General features: G+C 38.6%; 2 protein-coding genes across 2 annotated transcripts; both read left to right on the forward strand.

Moving 5' to 3' along the window:
• Positions 1-488: 488 nt before the first annotated feature.
• nr2c1 (nuclear receptor subfamily 2, group C, member 1) lies at positions 489-11,000 on the forward strand. Its single transcript, XM_026209973.1, has 14 exons — positions 489-635; positions 2,104-2,212; positions 2,639-2,869; positions 4,544-4,622; positions 4,757-4,936; positions 5,062-5,209; positions 5,279-5,375; positions 6,685-6,863; positions 6,951-7,098; positions 7,183-7,304; positions 8,539-8,678; positions 9,703-9,840; positions 9,937-10,042; positions 10,204-11,000. Exons 2-14 carry the CDS (start codon positions 2,159-2,161, stop codon positions 10,376-10,378), a joined length of 1,797 nt encoding a protein of 598 aa, XP_026065758.1. The 5' UTR covers positions 489-635; positions 2,104-2,158; the 3' UTR covers positions 10,379-11,000.
• A 1,830-nt stretch (positions 11,001-12,830) lies between these two features.
• ndufa12 (NADH:ubiquinone oxidoreductase subunit A12) lies at positions 12,831-14,157 on the forward strand. Its single transcript, XM_026209974.1, has 4 exons — positions 12,831-12,984; positions 13,496-13,578; positions 13,670-13,757; positions 13,873-14,157. The coding sequence occupies exons 1-4, from the start codon at positions 12,896-12,898 to the stop codon at positions 14,051-14,053; spliced, it is 441 nt and encodes a 146-aa protein (XP_026065759.1). The 5' UTR covers positions 12,831-12,895; the 3' UTR covers positions 14,054-14,157.
• The last annotated feature ends 9,616 nt before the right edge of the window (positions 14,158-23,773 follow it).

A 23,773-nucleotide genomic window follows, 5' to 3' on the forward strand; every position in this document is an offset into this window, starting at 1 on the left:
ATACATTATGCAGTTCACATTCCTATTAACAGGTTCTTGGCCGGTTCCAATAACAAGAAAGTGGAGTGGCTGATGGCAAACTGCATTATCTTTGATTCAATTCAATTATCTTTGATCTAAGATTTGGTGGCACTGTTAGATATCATGAAAGAAATCTGTAATACTTTACAATAAGGTTCATTAGTTAACTAAAATGGAACAATAATTTTACAGGATTTATTAATCTTAGATAATGTTATTTCTAACATTTATTAATAAATTACTAAAATCTAAATAATTGTGCTTGTTGACATTAGTCAAAGCAGGAAATCTAACAATCAGCTGAACTGGGACGGTTATTGCCAAACATGCATCCAATTCTTCGTCAATGTATCATTTCGGCTTCCTAGAGCAGTCCTATTAAAGAAATGTAATTCTAGTTAATCATGCTGGTTAACGTGGTAAATACACTACCGCTCAACCTTCACTAAAACCAATGTTGTCGCAGTCTCACGAGTGCATATGCGCATGCGCAGACGTGCGGGTCTGTTTTGAGCGGGTCGCGAACTCTGACCTCCTGTAGCTGCTGTGAGCCGTCAGTTTATGATAATTTATCAAAACAGCACAGTATTTGGATAATTTCTCACGCGTTCAGGGTAAGAATAAGTCTTTATATGTTGTTACAGCACATTGTGTTTGCAGTAAATGCTTAGGATAAATAATTCAGGAGAATAATAGCGCTGTTGATAGCCGGCTTGCTAACACGCGTTAGCGTAGTAGCCGCTAGCAAAACAGAAAATAACGATCCGTACAGTCATAGGTCTGATACTTAACTAACCGTCAGAGCTTTTTTGGGTTATTTAAGAACAATAAACATACATTACAAAGCAGCTAATTGACATACTAACGAATCGGATGCAGATATGAATATATTTAGCAGGCTAACGCTATCAGTGGGCTAATCTGTTATCATTGCGTTGATAATCACGAATACCGATCGCAAGATAACACAAAGATGATCATTCCAATCGGTTAAGTTGTCATTTGGTGATCAAAATATTGGAAGATATGAGATGTATCCTGTACTTCACGCGTGAAGAGCTGCTGCGGTGTTATGTCCCTCTGTGTAACGTTATGCGCGGGGAGCTTTAACCCTTCAATCATGACCTTTAACCTACAGGAACAGATCTATCTTTATCTTCCCGGATCAACACCCATACATTCCACAAGAGCTTCTGACCCCCAGCTGTCATTCACGCTAGATTGTATTCATCCATCAAGTCATTTAGTTCTTTATAAAACAGTAAAACCAAGACGCGACGCTGGCTAGTGTGCTAATGTAGCTAGTGCTAATCAGATGCCAGTGAGGTTCCACTGTTTCTTTTATCAGTTTGAAGTGATTGACAACACTAAACAGAATACTCAAACATATGTAGATCATAATAATTATAATAAAGAGACCTGATTTCAGTAATTGGTCGAGGTGAAAAAGATGATGGAATGGCAAGAACTGCAAAGTCATGGATGATCTGACTGATAATGAAAGCTGAAACATACCTTTACGTAATTATTTTATCAAACCCCTGAACCTAAATATTAGACTTAGGCATGTAATGTATGCTCAGGACTTTTCTAAGAGATCAAACTTCAGATGTTTGCCCGGCGGACCATAAGACGGGTAAAAAATCTCAGACTTTAAAGAAAGGACTTGAGCCACATCTGGAGACCAGAATGTCATGGAGACTTGGATCAGCACATCTCCAGAAATGCGCTTAAAAAAATTACATCGCAATCCCCCACAGCACCCCAGCATGTCGGCGGCAAATTTTGCACATGATAATATTACTCAAGAAAACACAACACCGAAAAATTTGTTCACTTGTATCCGGGGTTTTCCATTTTTTAGATGGCACAGGCCCCAAAATATGATCATCCTTGTGTAAGGGACCCCCATTCTACATTTTTCAGTTATATATTAGCATTTATAAAGATTTGAAATATAAATATAGAGATGTTTGAAATATTATTTGGAAATATTTAGTTCCCCGCTGACTTATACAAGGTCTTATTGTACGATTGCTTTGGATCTTGGAGAGTCTCTGAGTTGTGTGTTGTTTTTCTCAGGTGGGCTTGTGGCTCATGGGGCGTTGCTGAGCCTTGGTTCTGACGGAAGGGTATCATGGAAGGAGAAAGTCCCAGAATTCAGCTGGTGTCTGCAGATGGAGGCCTGCAGGTGACTTAGACTGATTGTTTGTGAGACCATTTAAATGAATGGCTGTTAATGCTGCTATTAGGGTGAACTTTTGCATTTCAACAGTTCAACATTTTGTGTTTTAATATCGTTTCCATCACACTGCGAAAACAGCGGGCCAACCAATTAGATTTGCGCTTACTTTTCTGTGACAAGTGGGTGTCTGAACCCGAAAGCTGTGTACGTCCATAAGCCCCACCTACTGTCAGAGAGTGAATTTGCATTTTCATCCAGCTTTTCAACCATTTTTTTTGTGTGTGTGATCTGAACAGACAAATGGTATATGAAAATCAGACTGAATTTTCATGCCATCACTTGTGTTGGTGCAAACAAACATTTGACCACTCTATCATTGTTAATGCTGTTCGCTTTCTTTCTGATGGTCTTTGTTATCATGTGTCGTATCAGATTTTGACGGAGCAGCAGTTGGCTCAGAAGGTGCAGATAGTCACAGCCATTGATCAGGCAGGAGCCGGCAAGCAGCAGTTTATTTTAGCTAACCTGGATTACCCCAACCAGGAGAAACTGTTCATCAAACAGGAGAACTCACCATCCAAGGTCATCTTGACTTCTGCCGATGGGTCAGCTGTCAATCAACTGCTGTTTGCATCACCCGAGCTGACAGGACAACAAATCCAGGTACACAGGCACCACTCATTTAAGCCCAAAGTACAGTTTTTGATTTCACGATTCGATTCACAAATTTTTTTTTTTTTTGTTTACAAAATGAGACTTCAGACAATTATTAAATTAAATATGTCCTTTTGTTATTGCTTGGACAAAATGCTGCAATTTTTTTCTTTTTTTATGAAATTGAAATAACATAATAATTAGGGGTGCTCCGATCACGATCGGCCGATCGTTACTGCGCATCTCGTCAGTAAAGCCGGTTCTCTAATCAGCGGTTAATTCCATCAGGTGCGTGATTTCACATAGAGCACCTGTTACTACACAGAGCCGTTGTTAACTGAGAAGATGGGCCAATAAACGCTGAAAATTAACGTGATTTGCGCATCTTCTCTATTAACAACGGCTATGTGTAGTAACAGGTGCTCTATGTGAAATCACGCACCTGATGGAATTAACCGCTGATTAGAAAACCGGCTTTACTGAGGAGATACGCATAACGATCGGCCGATCGTGATCGGAGCACCTCTAATAATAATATACTAATATAGCACTTAGCTCTTTTGTTGGTTTTGATTGCTTCTGTTGTCCTCATTTGTAAGTCACTTTGGATAAAAGTGTCTGCTAAATAACAAAATGTAAATATAGTGTGTATGTACATAACAAAACTAAATAAATAAATAAAGAATCAAATAAATAAGTTACAAAAATACAAGAAATCTCTTCATATAAACAAAATAAGGCTTTGTCTGTGCTCTTTCCAGGCAACCACTGCATTTTAATCATGATCCGAACAAAGATGCTGCAGACCTGCAACATGAGCAGTTTTTAATCGAAATTGGATTGTATAATTTTGAAATTTGAAACAAAAACAGAATGATTTGAATTGAGTTTTGTGGAACTATACATAAAAATATCTGCATGAAACAGCAGACGAGCTGAATGAGACGCAGATTCACTCTCTGCCAGCAGGTGGCGCTTAAAGCGTTTCCTTGGTTTCTGCTGTAAACAAACCAGTGCTGGCTGCATTTATGAACTTTAAAGCTGCAGTCGGTAACTTTTGACGCTCTAGCGGTTAATAAACAGAACTGCTTGCGTCTTGCGGAAGAACATCGTAGCCGGAGCTACTTCTCTCTGTTTATGTCTATGAAGAATCACAAAGGTACTGGGTTACTCCGCCGCGGTATCCCCGAAGCAATCTAAAATAGTCAGAATATAAATACTTATTATAGGTGCAGCCTAGTGATTCAGGACAAGCCAAAAACACGGTTTGGAAAATGGATTCATGGTGTACTCACTTGTTATATACATTTTGTAAATCTTGAACACAAAAAAAAGTTACGGACCGCAGCTCTCATTAGTTATTTTTTACCGGGAGCGATGGAGTTTCTGCAAATGGCAATAGGAGCACTGGGAGGAGCCAGAGGAGCTTGATTTGTCTCATATTCTACTGTCAGGACATAATGACAGGTTTCACAAATACATTTTTACAAAAGCTACCTACTGCAGCTTTAATATGCATTATACAGAGCCAAGATGAAAAGAAAAAAAAAACATCTTATGTGCTTCTGTCACGAAAACGAATTCCTCGTATGTGTGAACATACCTGGCAACAAAGCTCATTCTGATTCTGATTCTGATTCAGTATTATTGGTCATATTTGGCTTAGAATGTTTGGTTTTTCAGTTTGTGACGGAGGGCTCCGAACAGGGCACTACCAAACTTCCAGTGGAGTATTGTGTAGTTTGTGGAGACAAGGCCTCAGGTACATGACACACAAACACACTCAGTCATGTTTTCAATCATTTTAGACCTCAAACACAATTAGATTATTTGTGTTACGTTTGTAAACAGCTGTTTCTGTACTGTTGGTCACTGTGTGTGTGTGTGTGGGATCAGGTCGACATTACGGAGCAGTGAGCTGTGAGGGCTGTAAGGGTTTCTTCAAGCGCAGCATCAGGAAGAACTTGGTGTACACGTGCCGCGGGTCTGGAGGATGTGTCATCAACAAACACCATCGGAACCGCTGTCAGTACTGCAGACTGCAGCGCTGCATGGCCCTCGGCATGAAACAAGACTGTGAGTCCAAATCAGATTCATGACTGATGACTCCAATCATGGCATTTTGAGGAGGGGCGTGCTGGCATTTTCCGAAACGATCAGACTTTATGTTTTCACCTGCTTAAAATATGAATATTTCACAGCTGTTCAGTGTGAGAGGAAACCGGTAGAGGTGTCGAGGGAGAAGCCGGCCAACTGTGCGCCCTCCATCGAAAAGATCTACATCCGTAAAAACCTCTGCAGCCCTCTCGCCGCCATGCCAACGTTTGTTAGTGAAAAAGAGACTACCAGGTATAAATTTGAATGTGTGATTGTGTCAAATACCATCTTTTTTTTTCCTAACGCTGGGTCTGATCACAGGTCCACCAGTTTACTGGATTCAAACATGCTCTTGAACATCCAGCAGTCTCTGTCCAAACTTGACAACACCATTTTAATCCCTTCTTCACCAGATCAGGTAAAAAATTTTTTTTTTTTTACATAAAACATATATTAAATCCATGACACGTTGTCAAATATATAATACATTAATGATTATCATTATAAATTATTAATATTGTTAATTAGAAGTCTAGTTCCTTTTAGTTCTAATAGACACTCAGCTGTTACTGTAAGATGCACACATACATACATATATATATATATATATATATATATATATATATATATATATATACACACACACACACACACACACAGTGGGGCTCGAAAGTTTGGGCACCCCTTGCAGAATCTGTGAAAATATGAGTAATTTTCAAAAAATAAGAGAGATCATACTAAATGCATGTTATATTTTATTTAGTACTGTCCTGAGTAAGATAGTGTACATAAAGATACAGCATATTTGAACCCTCTCCAGTAGTGACTTTATGATTTTGAGATCACATCTTATCACACTGAGGACATTTGAGGGACTCAAACACAACTATTTAAAAAGATTCAAACATTCACTGATGCTCCAGAAGGAAACAAGATGCATTAAGGGGGTGCTGGGGGGTGAAAACTTTTGGAATTTGAAGATCAAGGTAAATTGTACTTAATTTGTGTACTGGGAAACATACAAGTATCTTCTGTTGCTTACGAAGGGCAGAACTAAATGGAAAAAAAAAATATTTCAACAAAATAAGAAAAATTTGGCCATCTTCATCGTGTTCAAAAGTTTTCACCCCCCAGTTCTTAATGCATCTTGTTTCCTTCTGGAGCATCAGTGAATGTTTGAATCTTTTTCAATAGTTGTGTTTGAGTCCCTCAAATGTCCTCAGTGTGAAAAGATGTATCTCAAAATCATACAGTCACTGCTGGAAAGGGTTCAAATATGCAAAGATGCTGGAAAACTGAAGTATCTGCAGGACCTTAAAGATTTTTCTGAAGAACGCTGCTCAGTTTAACTGTTCAGAACAAACAAGGGACTCATGCACAACCATCACAAAACAGAAAGACAGTCGAGGATCATCAGGTAACAGAACACAGTATTAAGAACCAAGGGTTCCCAAACTTTTGAGTGGGGTTATTTTAATAATTTCAGCATTTTTTTTTTGTCTTGTGGACTAAATGTTAATATCTTTTATGTACAATATCTTACTCAGGACAGTACTAAATAAAATACAACATGCATTTAGTATGATCTCTCTTATTTTTTGAAAATTAATCGCATTTTCACAGATTCTGCAAAGGGTGCCCAAACTTTCTATTTAAAGTTAGATTTAACCTGGACACGTGTAAAATGTTCATGAATGTATATTGATGTTTTCTGACGTTCATTTTAGAATGACTCTAGTCAAGGAGATCTGGGTACCTTGGCCAACGTGGTCACGTCTCTCGGTCACCTCAGTAAAAGTCGCGAGATGATGGACAGCAGTACCGACCCATCGGGGATGGAGACCATGAGTAACGATGACAGCGTTATGACGGACATCCAAAGGGATGAGTCGAATGATGTCTCACGGTGCGGAAAGCCACTTCTGTAGATCAAGTCTAGGAGATGTGCGGTACGTGGCTGTGCTTAAATGTTCTGTTTTTGTTGTGTACCCAGGGCCTTTGACACGCTCACAAAGGTGCTTCAGCCTGTGGAGGGTTGTGGGGAAGAGGTGGCTGAGGGGTCTGTCAGGGTTGATGAACAGACCACCGCCCTGCTGGAACTGGAAGGACCGCTGCTCTCAGATATGCATGTGCCCTTTAAGGTCAGACGTTAGACTTGCACACACTGCAGTCACAGCACCAAAAACGGTAGCCCAATAACAAGCTGTACTCAATATTTTGTGTAGCTGATGATGCCGCTGCCCATGCCAGACTTCCTGAATCTGAATTACATCTGTGAATCAGCTTCCCGTCTGCTGTTCCTCTCCATGCACTGGGCACGCTCTATTCCAGCTTTCCAGGCCCTTGGGTGAGTGAATGAATGGCCCCGTTTACAACTGGTTTCAGTTGATCATAAGTGGATAGCACTAAATACAGATGTAAATGGGCTAACAATATGATTTTAATAATTAAATATATAAAAAATATATATTTTTATTAGTGGTGGGCCGTTATCAGCGTTAAAAAGTGCTGCATTAACGCAAGACTCTTATCGGGCGAAAAAAAAAAATATCGCCGTTAATCTATTCTCAATGTTGGGTTGGGAGCTGGGTCTAGGCGAGCTATGATGACTTTCACCTTGATATTTTATATAACCGACTGACAGAGGCCAGCCTAAAAAGATGCTCAGGACAGTTGAGGGGCCACTGCTGCGCATCGTCACGAAAGCTTATCTTTTTCACGTGTTTGTCGATTTAAACATTAAAGCATCCAAACACAAGACATGGAAAAGCTGAATAGAGTAACGTTAGCTGGTTACTCGCGCGCTGTGTTCGGTGCGGAGAGATCGAGAGCCGCGTATCACGGAGAGCGACACTGAACCGAGCTCTCTTCTGCAAAGTTCTCGAAGTCCCTCCTGCACCCGAACGAACAAATACAAATCGCAGTTTGAACAAACAAAAAGAGCCCAATTCAATACTCGCTCTGTTCTGGTGTTCAGGGCTCACGCAGAGAAAGGCGTCTCAAAACACTTGAACATCGAATTTGCTTATTTTTGCTCAAAATATGTCAAAATATCCACCTTGGAAATTATGCTCGAAAAAACTGTCAGTTATTTCTTAAGTGAAAGTAAACGGTTGAAGGAAAAAATGGGATGTGTATTATATTGTATGCGTTCATCGTCTCTTAAAGTGACCACGCCTAATTTAGCTACTAGCTGCTGTAATGTTAATCCAAGAAAATGAAAGAAAACCACTCACTGCTCTTGACTGAATTACTTTGTACAAAATGAATTATATTTATAATCAGCACTTCCTGCATTCACCACCACCATTACATTCTGGCAACAGAAAGAATACATGCAATGCTGCATTAGAAGTTGGTCAATAAATTATCTGAGGAGACAGCATCTTTTAATACAGACCTTTGTGCATGAGTTCTCACATAAAACCCTAAAACATTGCTCTTTGGACAGTGAAACAGAACTGTAGGCATACTTTTCCCCCTTATATGTTCCTTACACTTTACAGTGCACTGTGTAATGGTTTTATTTGTGAATTTGTGGCTGTGTCTTCATTTTCTTTTCTGTATTTGCTGGTGTTTAGCTCCGAGAACAGCATCACGCTGATGAAGGCCTGCTGGAATGAGTTGTTTGCTTTAGGTCTGGCTCAGTGTTCACACATTATGAACGTAGAAACCATCCTCACAGCCATAATCAGCCACTTACAGACCAACCTGGATGAAGGTTTGTGGACCTCAAGCTCTCGTTTGCGTATCTCCTATATCTTTTATGTTACTGTCATAACTTTTAGCAGCTCAACTTTTAGTTTGTTAATTCAGGCTTTTGCCAACATGTCAGAGACCCTATACTTAAGTATACAGACAGCTGAATATTTGACATACATTAAATATAAAAAAAAAAAAGTAGGTTTGATATAGAGTGCTGCAGTGATGATGACATATTTTTGTAGGCCTAGAAACAAGGTCTGTAGAAACCAAGATGTTTAACTCAAACAGTCGATCAGTCTTATAACGGATAAACGGCTAAAACATACAATAAATCTAAAATCCACTTACATTATTAGACTGACAGACTGCAACAACGGTTTGAGTTAAAAATCTTGGTTTGTGTTCTACTGAAGAAACAGTCACCTACATCTTGGATGTCCTGGGGGTAAGCAGATAAACATCTTTTTTTGTTTTGGGTGAACTATCCCTTTAAATGTCATCACACTGAACATGAAAGCTCATAAACTAACAAGTGCACTTTTATAGCCCCGTTGGGCTTATAAGTGCACTCTTGCGAACTATTCTAATTCAAAAAATAAAGGTTAAATAAAGGTTTTAAGAGAAGTTTTCAGAATTATTGAATAATGCAACTTTCCCATGTAGTTTGTTTATAGCCTCTGTCAATTATTTTTTTTTTCTTCAGAATTCATCACATTAAGCTTTATTTGCTTTATAATTAATTAATTGAACTACAATAATCCAAAAGTCAGTTAAAAAAAAAACCAACTGGCTTTCGCTTTAGTCAAAGGACCAAGGGTGATGCTAACTTTTTGTTGATATGTGACATGTGAATAATATTCAAAAAATAAGAGATCATACTAAATGCATGTTATTTTTTATTTAGAACTGTCCTGAGTAAGATATTATACATAAAAGGTGTTTACATTTGGTCATTGGTCAATGGTTCAAATATCATCTAAAATGAATAATTAGGAGTTAATTCACAGATACCTAATAAGAAATGTGTGTGTGTTGAACAGAAAAACTGTCCCCGGAGCGGGTGAAGCTAGTCATGGAGCATATCTGGCGTATGCAGGAATTTTGTAACAGTATGAGTCGCATGAGTCCTGACGCATATGAATATGCTTACCTCAAAGCTGTGGTTCTCTTCAGCCCAGGTGAGCACAACTGGAGTTCATCTGGAAAATAGGAAGGAAATGGAAAAACAAAACAAAAAACGTTAGAATGGAGTTGATTTGGTTTGTTTGTCATAGATCACTGTGGAGTGGATGGCACCCTTCAGATCGAACGCTTTCAGGAGAAAGCCTACATGGAACTACAGGACTATGTGAGCAAAGTGTATCCAGAGGACACATATCGGTGAGTCACTATATCAGCTTACGTTGATAGATTCACAATAATTAAATGGATAATTATGGTTTAATTAATTTTAAGTATTCAGAAACTTCTTTTTTTTATTGAGTTGTATTTGAGATCAATTAGTTATGATTAGAAAATAAACTATAAATTCTCCTTCAAAGTCTTTCGAAACTGTTAGTTCGCCTGCCTGCTCTGCGGCTCATGAGCGCGGCGGTGACCGAAGAGCTCTTTTTCGCCGGTCTCATCGGGAACGTCCAGATCGACAGCATCATTCCCTACATCCTCAAAATGGAGTCTACCGACTACAACAGCCAGCCAATCAGCACGGCTGAGTGACAGAAGCCCCGCCCACAGCCACGCCCATCAGCTTTGCTTGCTCAGACCCTTAGGCCAAAACAGATATACTCATGTGAATTTTGAATGAGAGAATCATTTTTTTATGACTTTGCTTTTTCATTCGGTCAGTGGTTGTGTCTGTGGGTTATGTAATATGCATTATGTGGTTTACCGCAACTGTTGCGGTTGGATCATTTGGGCTTTAATTGTACTGATGTACTTATGTTTAGAAAAGTGTCCGTAAAGATACTGAAAGTGCATGGAACCTGTTCTTGAGAACTTGTTCCAAAGAGAACTTTGCCCCCTGTCCCAAGCACTGAATTCCTCTGTATGTATGATAATTATGTATATAGGAATAATAAATGATATACAGGGTTCCCACAGTCACAGAAAATCTTTTTTTTTTTTTCAACCCTGTAAAAGTCATGGGAATTTATGGAGCGCATGTAAATGTTTCTGTTTATGCTCTATTATATTTAATTGGCAAAATATTCGTCTGTGAGTGCAATCTTCAAATTTTGATCAAATGTGTGGGAATCTAGACAGTGGTTGACCTCTGTAATGTTTAAATAATGAATATGTTTGTGTTGTGTTGCATTTTTATTAAAAACTTTCAGAAACATCTTCTGGATAAGCTTGGACACTTAAATTGCACTATATATCATTATTACAGTAACACTTTACAATAAGGTTAATTAGTTAACTAATTTAGAACATGAACTAAGCATGAACAATACTTAGTCTAATCTTAAATTCTGTCACGACAACTCTCTGAGGGATTGGCATGGTAATGTACATGACAATGCTATGAGCAAGAACCTAGACTTGCTACTGCCGATACATCCACAACGTGCTGCTGTGAGCATGGAAGAAATATTGCCGCTGCGAATATAATATATATGAAATAACCTATAGCATACATTAATCACCTCTAGCAGATCTAAACAGGTGGTGCTGGGGAAGGTGGAGGGTTTCTGAAACAAGCTACGGCAAGCTCTAGTCATATGTTTGAATGTTGAGCAGCGAGCTCATTGGCTACAAGTACAGGAGAGAACCAATCAGCTGTGCCATGTGATAATGATGTCATTACATCAGATTGAGCATTCAGAAATAGCCTACTCCGTAAACTGGCCGGCACAAGCTGGGGTGCAAGGGCCCAGACACTAAGGACAACTGCACTTGCTCTGTGTTATTCAACAGCAGAGTATCATCCTACACTAAGTGAGTAGACGTTCAGTTAAACATGTCTATGCACACAATCACTGGAACTCTACATTCTACTCCTCTTCCGTGGCTGCCTGTACTCAGCAACATACCACCACCACATCTCTGATGACAGGAGGCCACTGCCAAGCTGCTGACTTAAGTCCAAGCGTATGACGAGTTGCCACTCAATACGGACATTACATTGCATCCAACCCTCCGCCACCAGAGGATATGAGAGCTAATTCAGCATGGAGCGATGAGTGGGCAGCATCTGCTCGTAGCTGAGCCATCGGCCTGTCCTTCTGGTTTCAACCATCCTCGGCCACATTGGTCAATTCTGAATCGGTTTCAGATAGGAATGTTCAGCGCACTTTGTTCGGTGGGGCCAAGCCACTAATCCGAACTGCAGCTTTGGGGTATCTGAAACCTTGCAGCACATTGTCAACGAGTGTCCGTTGACTTATTTCAACAGCGGACTCGAGGCTTTACACCTGGTTGAACAAGATGCTGTTCTGTGGCTGGCCATGCAATGCAAACGCTATGAAGGAGATCAGAACATGCCAGAACTCTGTATTTAATGTTAATTTCAGCATCTACTTATGCATTATTAAAATCAAAACGTGTGCTGGTTAACATAAGTTAATGCTCTGTGAATGAACATGACCAAACAATGAATGACGGCATTTTCTTTAACTAAGATTAAATGTATTGTTCATTTTTTATTCATGCTAGTTAATACTTAAACTAACATTAACTAATAGAACCTTATTGTAACGTTACCATTATTACTATTATTGAAACACTTATTTCTTAATAAACTTTTAATTAGTGCATAACTCCCAGAGATAAATTTATTTGTTAGAATTTGCATCACTGTTTTCTTAATTGTGGCAAAAATAAAATATGATCTTTTAAACTGTTTATGCGGTAAATTAATACGATAAAATGGGGGCATGAACATTCACTGCATAGCAATCATGAACCTATTGCTCGTTTCACTGTTTCTGGCAAAATATAAAGATAAAGGTAATTTGGAAAATCAGTATTTAATTTTAATCCAATTAGAATTTGAGGATTTTGCATATATAATATACATCTAAGAGAAATACATTTCAGTTTGTAATTCAGTAAAACGAGAGACAAAGTCTTAACGGGTCTGTGTGAATTTTAAATTCTTGTCGTGTACGATTATTTCATAGACAGTAAGGATTATTTCCATAACAGTGCGGGCGGAACCCAACGCGCGTGATTGTGTTCCGGGGGAACGCTAAAGTCGCGTGACAGTCCGTCAGTGTTTGGAGTCCGTCAGCTATGGCGGAGTACGCGAATTTAGTGCGGCGGGCCGCGGGTCAACTCACCGGTCATGGCGGCGTTAAAGGCTTCCTCCTGCAGCTCTTCAGGTGACTCACTCATGTCAAACAGATTTAATCGCTTTTGATTTAAACAGTGCTGTAAAATCCAGCGTGTTAAGCTGTAAGACACGGAAGCCAAAGCGATGACCTTTCTGGTAGTGACACTACAGTCAAATATATATATATACTAAAATAATCTACTTGAATAACGTTAATTACTTTAATTCGCATATTATATTGCATCTGGTGTCACAACACAACAAGGCAAAATACAGAATTGTGTTTTATTTAAACACTCAGATCTTAGTTTATGTGCTAATGCATAGAAACAATATATTAAAAACAATCAAAGAGCCAGTGAGTGTTATGATGTCATCTTTTTATTTTTATCTTTATTCATTTATGTCATTGTTATTATTACTAGGAATGTAACTATTTTTTGAACCTGCACTACATATTTTAAGGAATTTATTATTGATATTTATATATTATTCATTTTTATGCATATTAAATAGGACTTCGTAAGTTAATAATTGCTTAAAAATGTGTCTTTTGTCAGGGTGAATGATATCAAGACTGGAGCCTTGGTGGGTATCGACAAATATGGCAACAAATACTATGAGGACAACCGATACTTTTTCGGTATGGATAAATACATACTCTTGTTGTCTGTACACAATTTCATGGTGTTTTATGACTTATGGGTGTGTGTTTTTCCATTTGTGACTTTCAGGCCGTCACCGATGGGTGATTTACACGATGGAGATGAATGGCAAGAAAACATTGTGGGATGTTGATGGCAGCATGGTCCCTGCCGAATGGTAAAATATAGATGTGTTTGGCATGGCGTTTTCATGGATGTAGTTTTCTACCTTTTACACTTCATGTTATGTGATCATTGAATCAATAATTTTCTCTCTTTGATGTGTTTCTCAGGCACCGTTGGCTGCACTGCATGACGGATGACCCTCCCACCACTCATCCTCCAGAACCCAAGAAGTTCCTGGCCAAAGTTCATCAGTTCAACAACAGCGGCACGCTGAACTGCTACGTTCCCTATTCAACCACTCGCAAGAAGATCCACGAGTGGGTGCCACCAAAAGCCGGGGAGAAATAACCCCCTCGTCCTGTTTGTGTTCCCTTACCAGCTTTGAACACTTCTGCTGTTAGGAACATTCTGTAAATTGTAGCTTTATAATCATCAATAAATTGAAACAAGAGTTTTCGTTTCCGAGTGACTTTAAAACTTCAAAAAGGTTTGACCCTGTATCAGAGGAGCTCTTATAGTCACCAAGGGGGTTTTATTTGATAACAAATACATTAAATAGCTGTTTTCTATTTTATTGTATTTGAGTAATTATTAGAGTTTATTCCTATTATGTCAAAGCTGCATTTTCAGCATCATTACTCCATTCTTCAGTGTCAAATCATCCTTTAGAAATATTCGAATATGCTGATTTGCCGCTCAGGAAACATTGATTATCAGTTAAAAACGGCTACATAGTTTTTGGAAACCATGATTTCTTTCCATTTTTTTTATGATTCTTTGATGAGAACAGCATTTAATTAAAGCTGCAGTAGGTAACTTTTGTAAAAATGTATTTTTTTACATATTTGTTAAACCTGTCATTATGTCCTGACAGTAGAATATGAGACAGATAATCTGTGAAAAAAATCAAGCTCCTCTGGCTCCTCCCAGTGCTCCTATTGCCATTTGCAGAAAGTCATCTGCTCCCGGTAAGAAACAACCAATCAGAGCTGCGCTCCGTAACTTTGTTTGTGTTCAAAATGTAGAAAAATGTATATAATAATCGAGTACACCATGAATCCACTTTCCAAACCGTGTTTTTAGCTTGTCCTGAATCATTAGGGTGCACCTATAATAAGTATTTATATTCGGACTATTTTAGATTGCTTCGGGGGTACCGCGGCGGAGTAACCCAGTACCTTTGTGATTCTTCATAGACATAAACAGAGAGAAGTAGTTCCGGCTACGATGTTCTTCCGCAAGACGCAAGCAGTTATGTTTATTAACCGCTAGAGCGTCAAAAGTTACCGACTGCAGCTTTAAAACAAACATTTTGTAACTTTAGAAACGTTATATACACATTCAAAAAAATAATTGAAAAACTAATTTAGCCCTGAAAATACAATCAAATATTAAAGCATCCATTTGATTGATATTGGTCTTGATAATTGTTTTTTATTTTTTTCATATAAATAAATCGATACATTTGGAATAACATGCACAAACAATAATGAGCACACCCAAGTTGCATGATTTCCTGTGTGGCTCAGTGATGAGGGATCGGTTTTTAGACAATATTTAGTATTTCTCAAATCGGTGAGTACTATCTGGTGAGCATACCCTCTCTCCGGTCGAACAGTTGGTGGAGTCTCCATAAATGGATGTAATCCATCTAACAGTCGAGCTTGGGTATGGTAATGGACATTAAAACACACAGAGGTTTTGTTTACTTTAATATTATTTATAAAGGTATAGGCCTAGTCGGTAATAAAATCTCACTTTCTAGGGGCCTATAGTCCAAGGAGAAGATTCTGTTCAACCGAAGGGTGAGTGTTTAGTCAGGAAGGTGAATCAGAGGTTGACCAGCAGAGGACGCTGCTCTTATGTTTTTCGGACTTTGCTCAAGTTTTTGAGGGAATGTTGTTGACCAAAGCTCACAGTTCACGCTGAAAACTGAAACCAGTCCGCAAACTATAAACAGCTGCTTCCTATTAAGAAACATAGGGCCTCCAACGAGTGAGAGTAAATCTCCACATTTTATAGGCTCACTGTATTTGTCGATTTAACCCTGAAGTATCCTTCGGGACACGTGGGCGAAATATTTTTGTTTTTTTTAAAAATAGTTTCCCTAATCTGTGCATTACAAGACTAACTTTTCCTAAATTTGCCACCTGAACACACACACACACACACACACACACACACACACAATAAAAACACACAAAAGGACTCGAATCTGCAAAGTTAAGTGATTTTTTCCTTCATGGACAAAAATGAGCACCCATAGGAAATTAATTGGAAATACTATAATTGGTAGCATTTTTTATTTGTCCAATAAAAATCAATATTTATATCAATATTTAATTATTCTTACCTGTTTGCTATCACTTGTTACCATTTTACTTTTTTGAGTTATTGAAATGTGATGTTTTTTATAATAATTTGTCTGTAAAGATATTTTGGCATCTCAAATGTCATTTATTATTATTATAATCTTTTTTATTCTACAATTAATTTTTTTTTCTTTAATTGGAAACATACATGGTTAAGTTACAACATTGTATATGCCATCATTTATCCCACTGCATAAATTGGTACTTTTCGAGGTAAACACATTGTTATTTTAATGCATATATTGATAGATTTTATTTGATTGAAGATAGTCATATAACATAAATATATATATATATATATATATATATATATATATATATATATATATATATATATATTTAAACTGGGATCACGCCTGAGACAATTGTGCCCAAATTTGTCCACAAAGGACCAATTAAGGGATGCTATAAAAAGGATGCTTGAGGGTTAAACATGTACCATGGTAATATTACTGTACTGTTTGAAGTACCTTGGAATATTGTTTAAATACCATGGTACATGAATATAGTAATCAGTACGGAAGTGCATGGTACTATCACCTGATACCATGATGTCACCACAGTACTTATTTTTATAAGGTCTGTAGCATTATCACCACAAACTTACAAGTTTACCAGGGTAATGTGACAATGTAAACACTGCCAGCCACAATTTGTAGTTTCAATTTCACACAAATAGTGTTAAAACATAGTTCCTGTGCCTGCAGATAAATGCCAAAACATATACATGTACTAATACATATATTAGTACTCTGAGAACCCTTAAAGCTGCAGTAGTTCACTTTTGTAAAAATGTATTTTTTACATATTTATTAAACCTGTCATTATGTCCTGACAGTAGAATATGAGACAGATAATCTGTGAAAAAATAAAGCTCCTCTGGCTCCTCCCAGTGGTCCTATTGCCATTTGCAGAAATTCATCCGCTCCCGGTAAAAAACAACCAATCAGAGCTGCGGTCCGTAACTTTGTTTGTGTTCAAAATGTAGAAAAAAATGTATTTAATAAGCGAGTACACCATGAATCCATATTTCAAACCGTGTTTTTGGCTTGTCCTGAATCACTAGGGTACACCTATAATAAGTATTTATATTCAGACTATTTTAGATTGCTTCGGGGGTACCGCGGCGGAGTAATCCAGTACCTTTGTGATTCTTCATGGACAGAAACAGAGAGAAGTAGTTCCGGCTATGATGTTTATTAACCGCTAGAGCGTCAAAAGTTACTGCAGCTTTAATGTTCACACGAGAAAAACACAAGAACAAACTGAGCTGTCAGCAGAGGACGTCAATGTGTGCATGACACCAGCAGCTTATGGTTAACACACTAACAGGTCAGGGTTTGTAACTCATCTGTGTAAAACAGACTCCTCATTTATAGTGTCTAGAATTGTTATCCAGAGCTCCGTCTCACTCTCTCTTTCTCTCTCTCACACACACACACACACACACACAAGTTCACTGCAAAATGGACTGGGTAATGAATTATGGATATGCACATTAGCACGGTGTCATTTCACACCTCCAAGTGGTTTAAATTTTCATATCCCCATGAAATAGCTGCTGTTAGCGTAGTGTATATGGGGATGTATTCATACGTCAGATAAGCGTCAGGTTCTCTCAATTACAATCTGACATGCTATACATATGAACTTGCTGGTGAATATTTACATGTTTCATGCTACATCTTTCTTTTAATAGCAGTAACTGCAATGAGTGGTTAAGTTTCACTATTGCAATTGGGTTATACTATGTCATAATGTCCAGTTTTGCTACCCTTACTGTATATTTCCCTGGCATCTATCAGAATACCCTAACAACACCCTGGCAACTATTCAGGACACCCATCATAGTAATTCCTCATAAAACAACTATCCAGAACTTTTACACCCTAGTAACCGTACAGCAACACTCTAGTAGCCGCCCAGAACATCCTAGCATCTCTGTGGCCACTCATATTTACTAGTCCATCGTTTTTAAAATGCGGTCCTGTTTATGGTTTGGTTTATTATTCCAGTAATGTGTGGTCAGAAAGGTGGCAGTTTTACTTAACAGTTATTATGCTGTGCATTTTGTTTCATGTTATGAGAGTTTCCATATGCCCTTATTTTGAGGCACTCAATGTGATAAATTTAGCACTGGCCCAGATACTTGTTAAAAGCACATCTCTATTTTTTTTTTTTTAATCTGCAGTGAAGGGTTGTAAAGAGAGAAAGACAAAGCCTCTAAGATAGGGTTGAGGTTTTATCAACAGGACGAGGTACAAAACAAATAGCTTTGCCAATCCGGCCACTCCCCGCTGAAATAGACTGATGGACGCTACACACTCAACAGGCTTTGAACATTTCTGAAAGATATATTGGAAAGATAAAGACAAGTTTTACACTGTTGTTGTCAGTGTTCTTGTCAGTGTAACTCAAAGACTGGTTTTACATTCAAACTGTACACTGTACTTCATACAGTTTCTTTCCAGAGCCCACAAAGCCTCACTCAGTCACAGGAAGTGCAAGGAACAGTGTCAAGTCTGTTTAGATTGCATGCTGTCTTGTGCTGTGTGTACGTAATGTGCCAAAATGATTTTTTTTTATTAAGTTCTATCAACAGTATCTATACTGTCACAGAAAACATTCCTTATAACAACAAACTACAATTGTGTTTTCAGTAATACACTTAAAATATAACTCTATGGGGCAAAGTTTTTTATTCGAGATGTTATTCGGAATGTTAAAATACAGAGTTCTGTGTTTGTGTTCTGCAAAGTAAATAATGTCATAAAGTTTTGGCATAACACGAGGGTCAGTGTATATATGCTCTTCTCTAGACTCAGATTGTAAGTGGTTTTCTATGAATGCAATTTCTGCTTGTTTTTACAAACTGAGAAAGGAAAGTGTTGTCCCAGAAATAACATAGATGAAAGGAGGAGAAAGATTCACGCTGTGATTTTTATGGGAATTCTTCAGGGCAACATTGGTGGAAAATTCCTGTTGTGTTTTTTTTTTTTTTGGTGATAAAGATTCTGTAGGCTGAGACTAGACTCATTTTCAGCACTAAAATGACAACAAATCAATCAAGCGTTATAAATCCAAAATCCGTAATCTGTCCATATTGAAAGAATCCCACTGACCTGTGCAAGTTAATTTCATCAATTAAAGAGGAGCTATATTTAGACTCGAGTCCTTGGTCATTTCACACACACTGACTGTATTCATCAATAATTCACTTCTGAATGGTAGTCAGGCAGATGAATCATTAATAATGTGACAGCGAGACTTTCGAATGGAAGATCCTCTAGGGACTGTGTGTGAGGTTTATGTGTGTGAATTAAAGTTATTAAGCGAATGGTTGCGTGACATGTCAGTTTTATTCTAGTGCTCTTGATCTTGAAGACAATAGAACGCAACAGTAGGGTTCCAGAATACAAACTAGAATTCTTTAAAATAATAAACAAACCTTTCAAGTAAGGTCTGAGAACATTCTTTTGTAGGAGACCTAAATTCACACTATAGTGGGTAAAACTAGCTATTACATAATGCTGAACATGTACTGAACAAAATTATAAACATGACACTTTTACTCTTGCCCCCATTTTTCATGAGCTTAACTCGAAGATCTAAGACTTTTTCTGTGTACACAAAAGCTCCGAGCTATATGTCTCCAAAGGCGTTTCAGAGAAGTTGGCAGTACATCCAACCAGCCTCACAACTGCAGACTATGTGTAACCACACTAGCCCAGGACAAGCTGTCAGAAACCGTTGTTCTCTTCAAGTTTGCTGATGTCAACGTTGTGGATCGAGTGACCCATGGTGGCAGTGGGGTTATGGTATGGGCAGGCGTATGTTATGGACAATGGACACAGGTGCATTTTATTGATGGCATTTTGAATACACAGAGAAACCGTGACGAGCCTGAGGTCCCTTGTTGTGCCATTAATTCATGACCATCACCTCATGTTGCAGCATGATAATCCTGCCAATATCTAGCAACTTCACACAGCCATTGAAGAGAAGTGGACCAACCTAATACACACACACACACACACACACACACACACACAAACACAGTAGATGTCAAAATTAGAGAGCAATCTATAAAATATTCCAGAAAATTGTATAGTATATCACTGTTCTACGAACATGTTTAACAAAAACAATAAAAACCTTTATTTTGTGGAAAACACAGTGATCAAAATTAGAATACGGTAACCACTGTAGCACAAAAGAAGATTACAACTTAAATTTTAGAGAGATAAAGCTGTCAGAAGTTAGTAGGAATTGTAGAGGCCTGGGCCTGGTTCCCCAAAACGTTCTTATTGCTAAGTAGTTCTTAACCTATTCCTTAACCTCTCTCTTAACCTTATGTCACGATTCCCGACACGTTCGTACGCTAAGTAAACCTTCTGTAAGTCACACTTTCGTAAGGTTGGTCCGGACCATTCGTAAGCTCTCTCTTTTATCGTTGTTTGAGCCCAAGACGCTAGACGCTAGTCTTTAGAAATCAGCGCAGCGCAGTACAAGTCAAACTATGGTATGTTGACAATGTTGTGGCTCAACAATGATTTTATGTTATTGACATTTTAAGACTAATAATAAAATATGTTCGCAATGGATACAGGCCTATTTATGAAGTTGACTTTATTGGGTATCAGAACTAATATGGAGGTAATTACCCTAGGCTATTTCGTAATGCCATTAAAGTGTTTAAATTGGCAATCACTTTTGATAATTAAAATCTGGCAAACAATTTGTCTCTAAATGGCTAAGATCTATAAATGGGTAGGTATGGTGGTCTCCAGTAAGCGACCAACTATGGCAGCGATTGTCCTTGTCCTTGTCCTTGTATTGAATCTAAGACAGCGCCGGCCACGTCCATGTCAATTTTTTTATTCTGCAAAACTTAAGCCCTTTTGACATTTTGCCTGACGTGGCTATATAAAAAAAATTGTTTCCCAAGACCACTCATTATGGAGCTGCTGGACCTTCTCAGACCTGTGCTTGCCAGGCTAACACGGCGGAATTTGCTTTAAGCCCTGAAGCCCAGCTGCTTGTAGCGCTAAGGTTTTTTTTGCTACAGAGAGCTTTATCGAGGTCGTGGGAGAGGGCTACAGACTAAGGAAGACCTTGGTGTGGAGGTGCTGTCACCAACGCCCTTCTGTGCCATGCCAGAGAGTATATCCGGCTGCTGGCAACACGTCAGGAGGTCCAGGAGGTGCAGCAGGGATGTCATGCCATTGCTGGCATCCCCAGGGTCTTGGGCCTGGTGGATGGCACACTCATCCCTATCACCAATCCATCAGTGATTGATCAGGCGTACATATCACAAAAGGGATACGCGGCCATAAACGTGCAGGTTATAGTGGACCACAGGGGTGTGATCTCCGAAGTAGTGGTTCCTCTGACGAGAAGCTTGGTGCCCTTTTTTTACGTTGCTTACCCACCATATTCTGTATTTACTCTCTCTCTCTGTTCAATGTAGATAGGTTACTTTTTATTGAAAACATTAACTAATGGCAATCAATATCGCATTAAACTGCAGCTGCTTGCCAATCAATTCTGATTGTAAAGTACCTTACTATTAATATAAAAGTGTATTACATAATTTTTATAAGTAGTTAAACCCATGTCAAGAAGCAGTACAAGTGGCACAAAGGGATAAGGAGGGTGGATGATTAGCGTGGGATACCCGGTTTGTCTAACTGTCACAACATATCGCGTGAAAATATTATTTACTGACCATATGATAATTTAATTTATAGTCTATATTCTACTGAGACTTAAACTATGTTAAAATAAATGTTACTATAATAATTTGAGCAATGTTTCATTTGCATAGAACATGTCTTTCTTAACACTGTAATGCACTTTCGAGTGAAGTGGAAAATCGATTCCTGATCAACTAATTCAGCACCTTCACCTGGGACAGCGCCTTTGTAACGTTGGACTTAAGAGGCAGCGTGTTAAAGGGTTAGTTCACCCAAAAATGAAAATTATGTCAATAATAACTCACCCTTATGCTGTTCCAAACATGTAAGACCTTCTTTTATCTTGGGAACATAGTTTAAGATATTTTAGATTTAGTCCCGAGAGCTCTCAGTCCCTCCATTGAAGCTGTGTGTACGGTATACTGTCCATGTCCAGAAAGGTAAGAAAAACATCATCAAAGTAGTCCATGTGACATCAGAGGGTCCGTTGGAATTTTTTGAAACTTTGAAAATACATTTTGGTCCAAAAATAGCAAAAACGACGACTTTATTCAGCATTGTCTTCTCTTCCGTGTCTGTTGTGAGAGAGAGTTCAAATCAAAGCAGTCTGGATTTCCGGTTCGCGAACGAATCATTCAGTTCACCAAATCGAACTGAATTGTTTTAAACGGTTCGGATCTCTAATACGCATTAATCCACAAATGACTTAAGCTGTTAACTTTTTTAATATGGCAGACACTCCCTCTGAGTTAAAACAAACAAATATCCCGGAGTAATTCATGTACTCAAACAGTACACTGACTGAACTGCTGTGAAGAGAGAACTGAAGATGAACACCGAGCTGAGCCGAGGCAGATAACGAACAAAACATTGACTCGTTACGAGTCAAGAACCGTTTCTGTCAGACTTGTCTGATTCGTGAACCGAGGAGCTGATGATACTGCGCATGTGTGATTCAGCGTGAAGCAGACCGACACACAGACCGTCTGAACTGAACTGATTCATTTGGTGATTGATTCTGAACTGATTCTGTGCTAGTGTTATGAGTCCGAAAGAACCGGTGAACCGTTTTCTTCAACCGGTTTATTGAATTGAACTGTCCGAAAGCACTACTGGTGATCCGAACACCGATGCAACCGGTTCTTCACTCGTGAACGAGTCAGTCTATTGTTCGTTATCTGGCTCGGCTCGGTGTTCATCTTCACAGCAGTTCAGTCAGTGTACTGTTTGAGTTCATGCATTAATCCGGGATATTGGTTTGTTTGATCTCAGAGGGAGTGTCAGCCACATTAAAAAAGTTAAGTCTTAAGTAATTTGTGGATTAATGCGTATTAGAGATGCGAACCGTTTAAAACGATTCAACTCGATTTGGTGAACTGAATGATTCGTTCGCGAACCGGAAATCCAGCTGCTTTGATTTGAACTCTCTCTCACACAGACACGGAAGAGAAGACAATGCTGAATAAAATCATCGTTTTTGCTATTTTTGGACCAAAATGTATTTTCGATACTTCAAAAAATTCAAACGGACCCTCTGATGTCACATGGACTACTGTGATGATGTTTTTCTTACCTTTCTGGACATGGACAGTATACCATACACACAGCTTCAATGGAGGGACTGAGAGCTCTCTGACTAAATCTAAAATATCTTAAACTGTGTTCCCAAGATAAAAGAAGGTCTTACATGTTTGGAACAGCATAAGGGTGAGTTATTAATGACATAATTTTCATTTTTGGGCGAACTAACCCTTTAAGAAGCTTCATAAGGGACACTTCAGGGAACACACTTAGGAACATAAACAGCTTTGGTAAGATATATCTTTCGAGTTTTCTTAGCGCGCTAAGAGTGAGCGTTATCGGGGAACCGGGCCCATTGCTTTAAATGACTTCAACAAATCGGTGGCAGTGAGACATCACTACTTTCTCACATTGTGCTAGTGTGATCTTGGTCCACCCTTCTTCCAGTCTCTTCCAGTTGGGTAACTGCAGTAGTTTTC

The sequence above is a fragment of the Carassius auratus genome, chromosome 29 (genome assembly GCF_003368295.1).
Source record: "Carassius auratus strain Wakin chromosome 29, ASM336829v1, whole genome shotgun sequence".
In the NCBI taxonomy this organism is placed as follows: domain Eukaryota; kingdom Metazoa; phylum Chordata; class Actinopteri; order Cypriniformes; family Cyprinidae; genus Carassius; species Carassius auratus.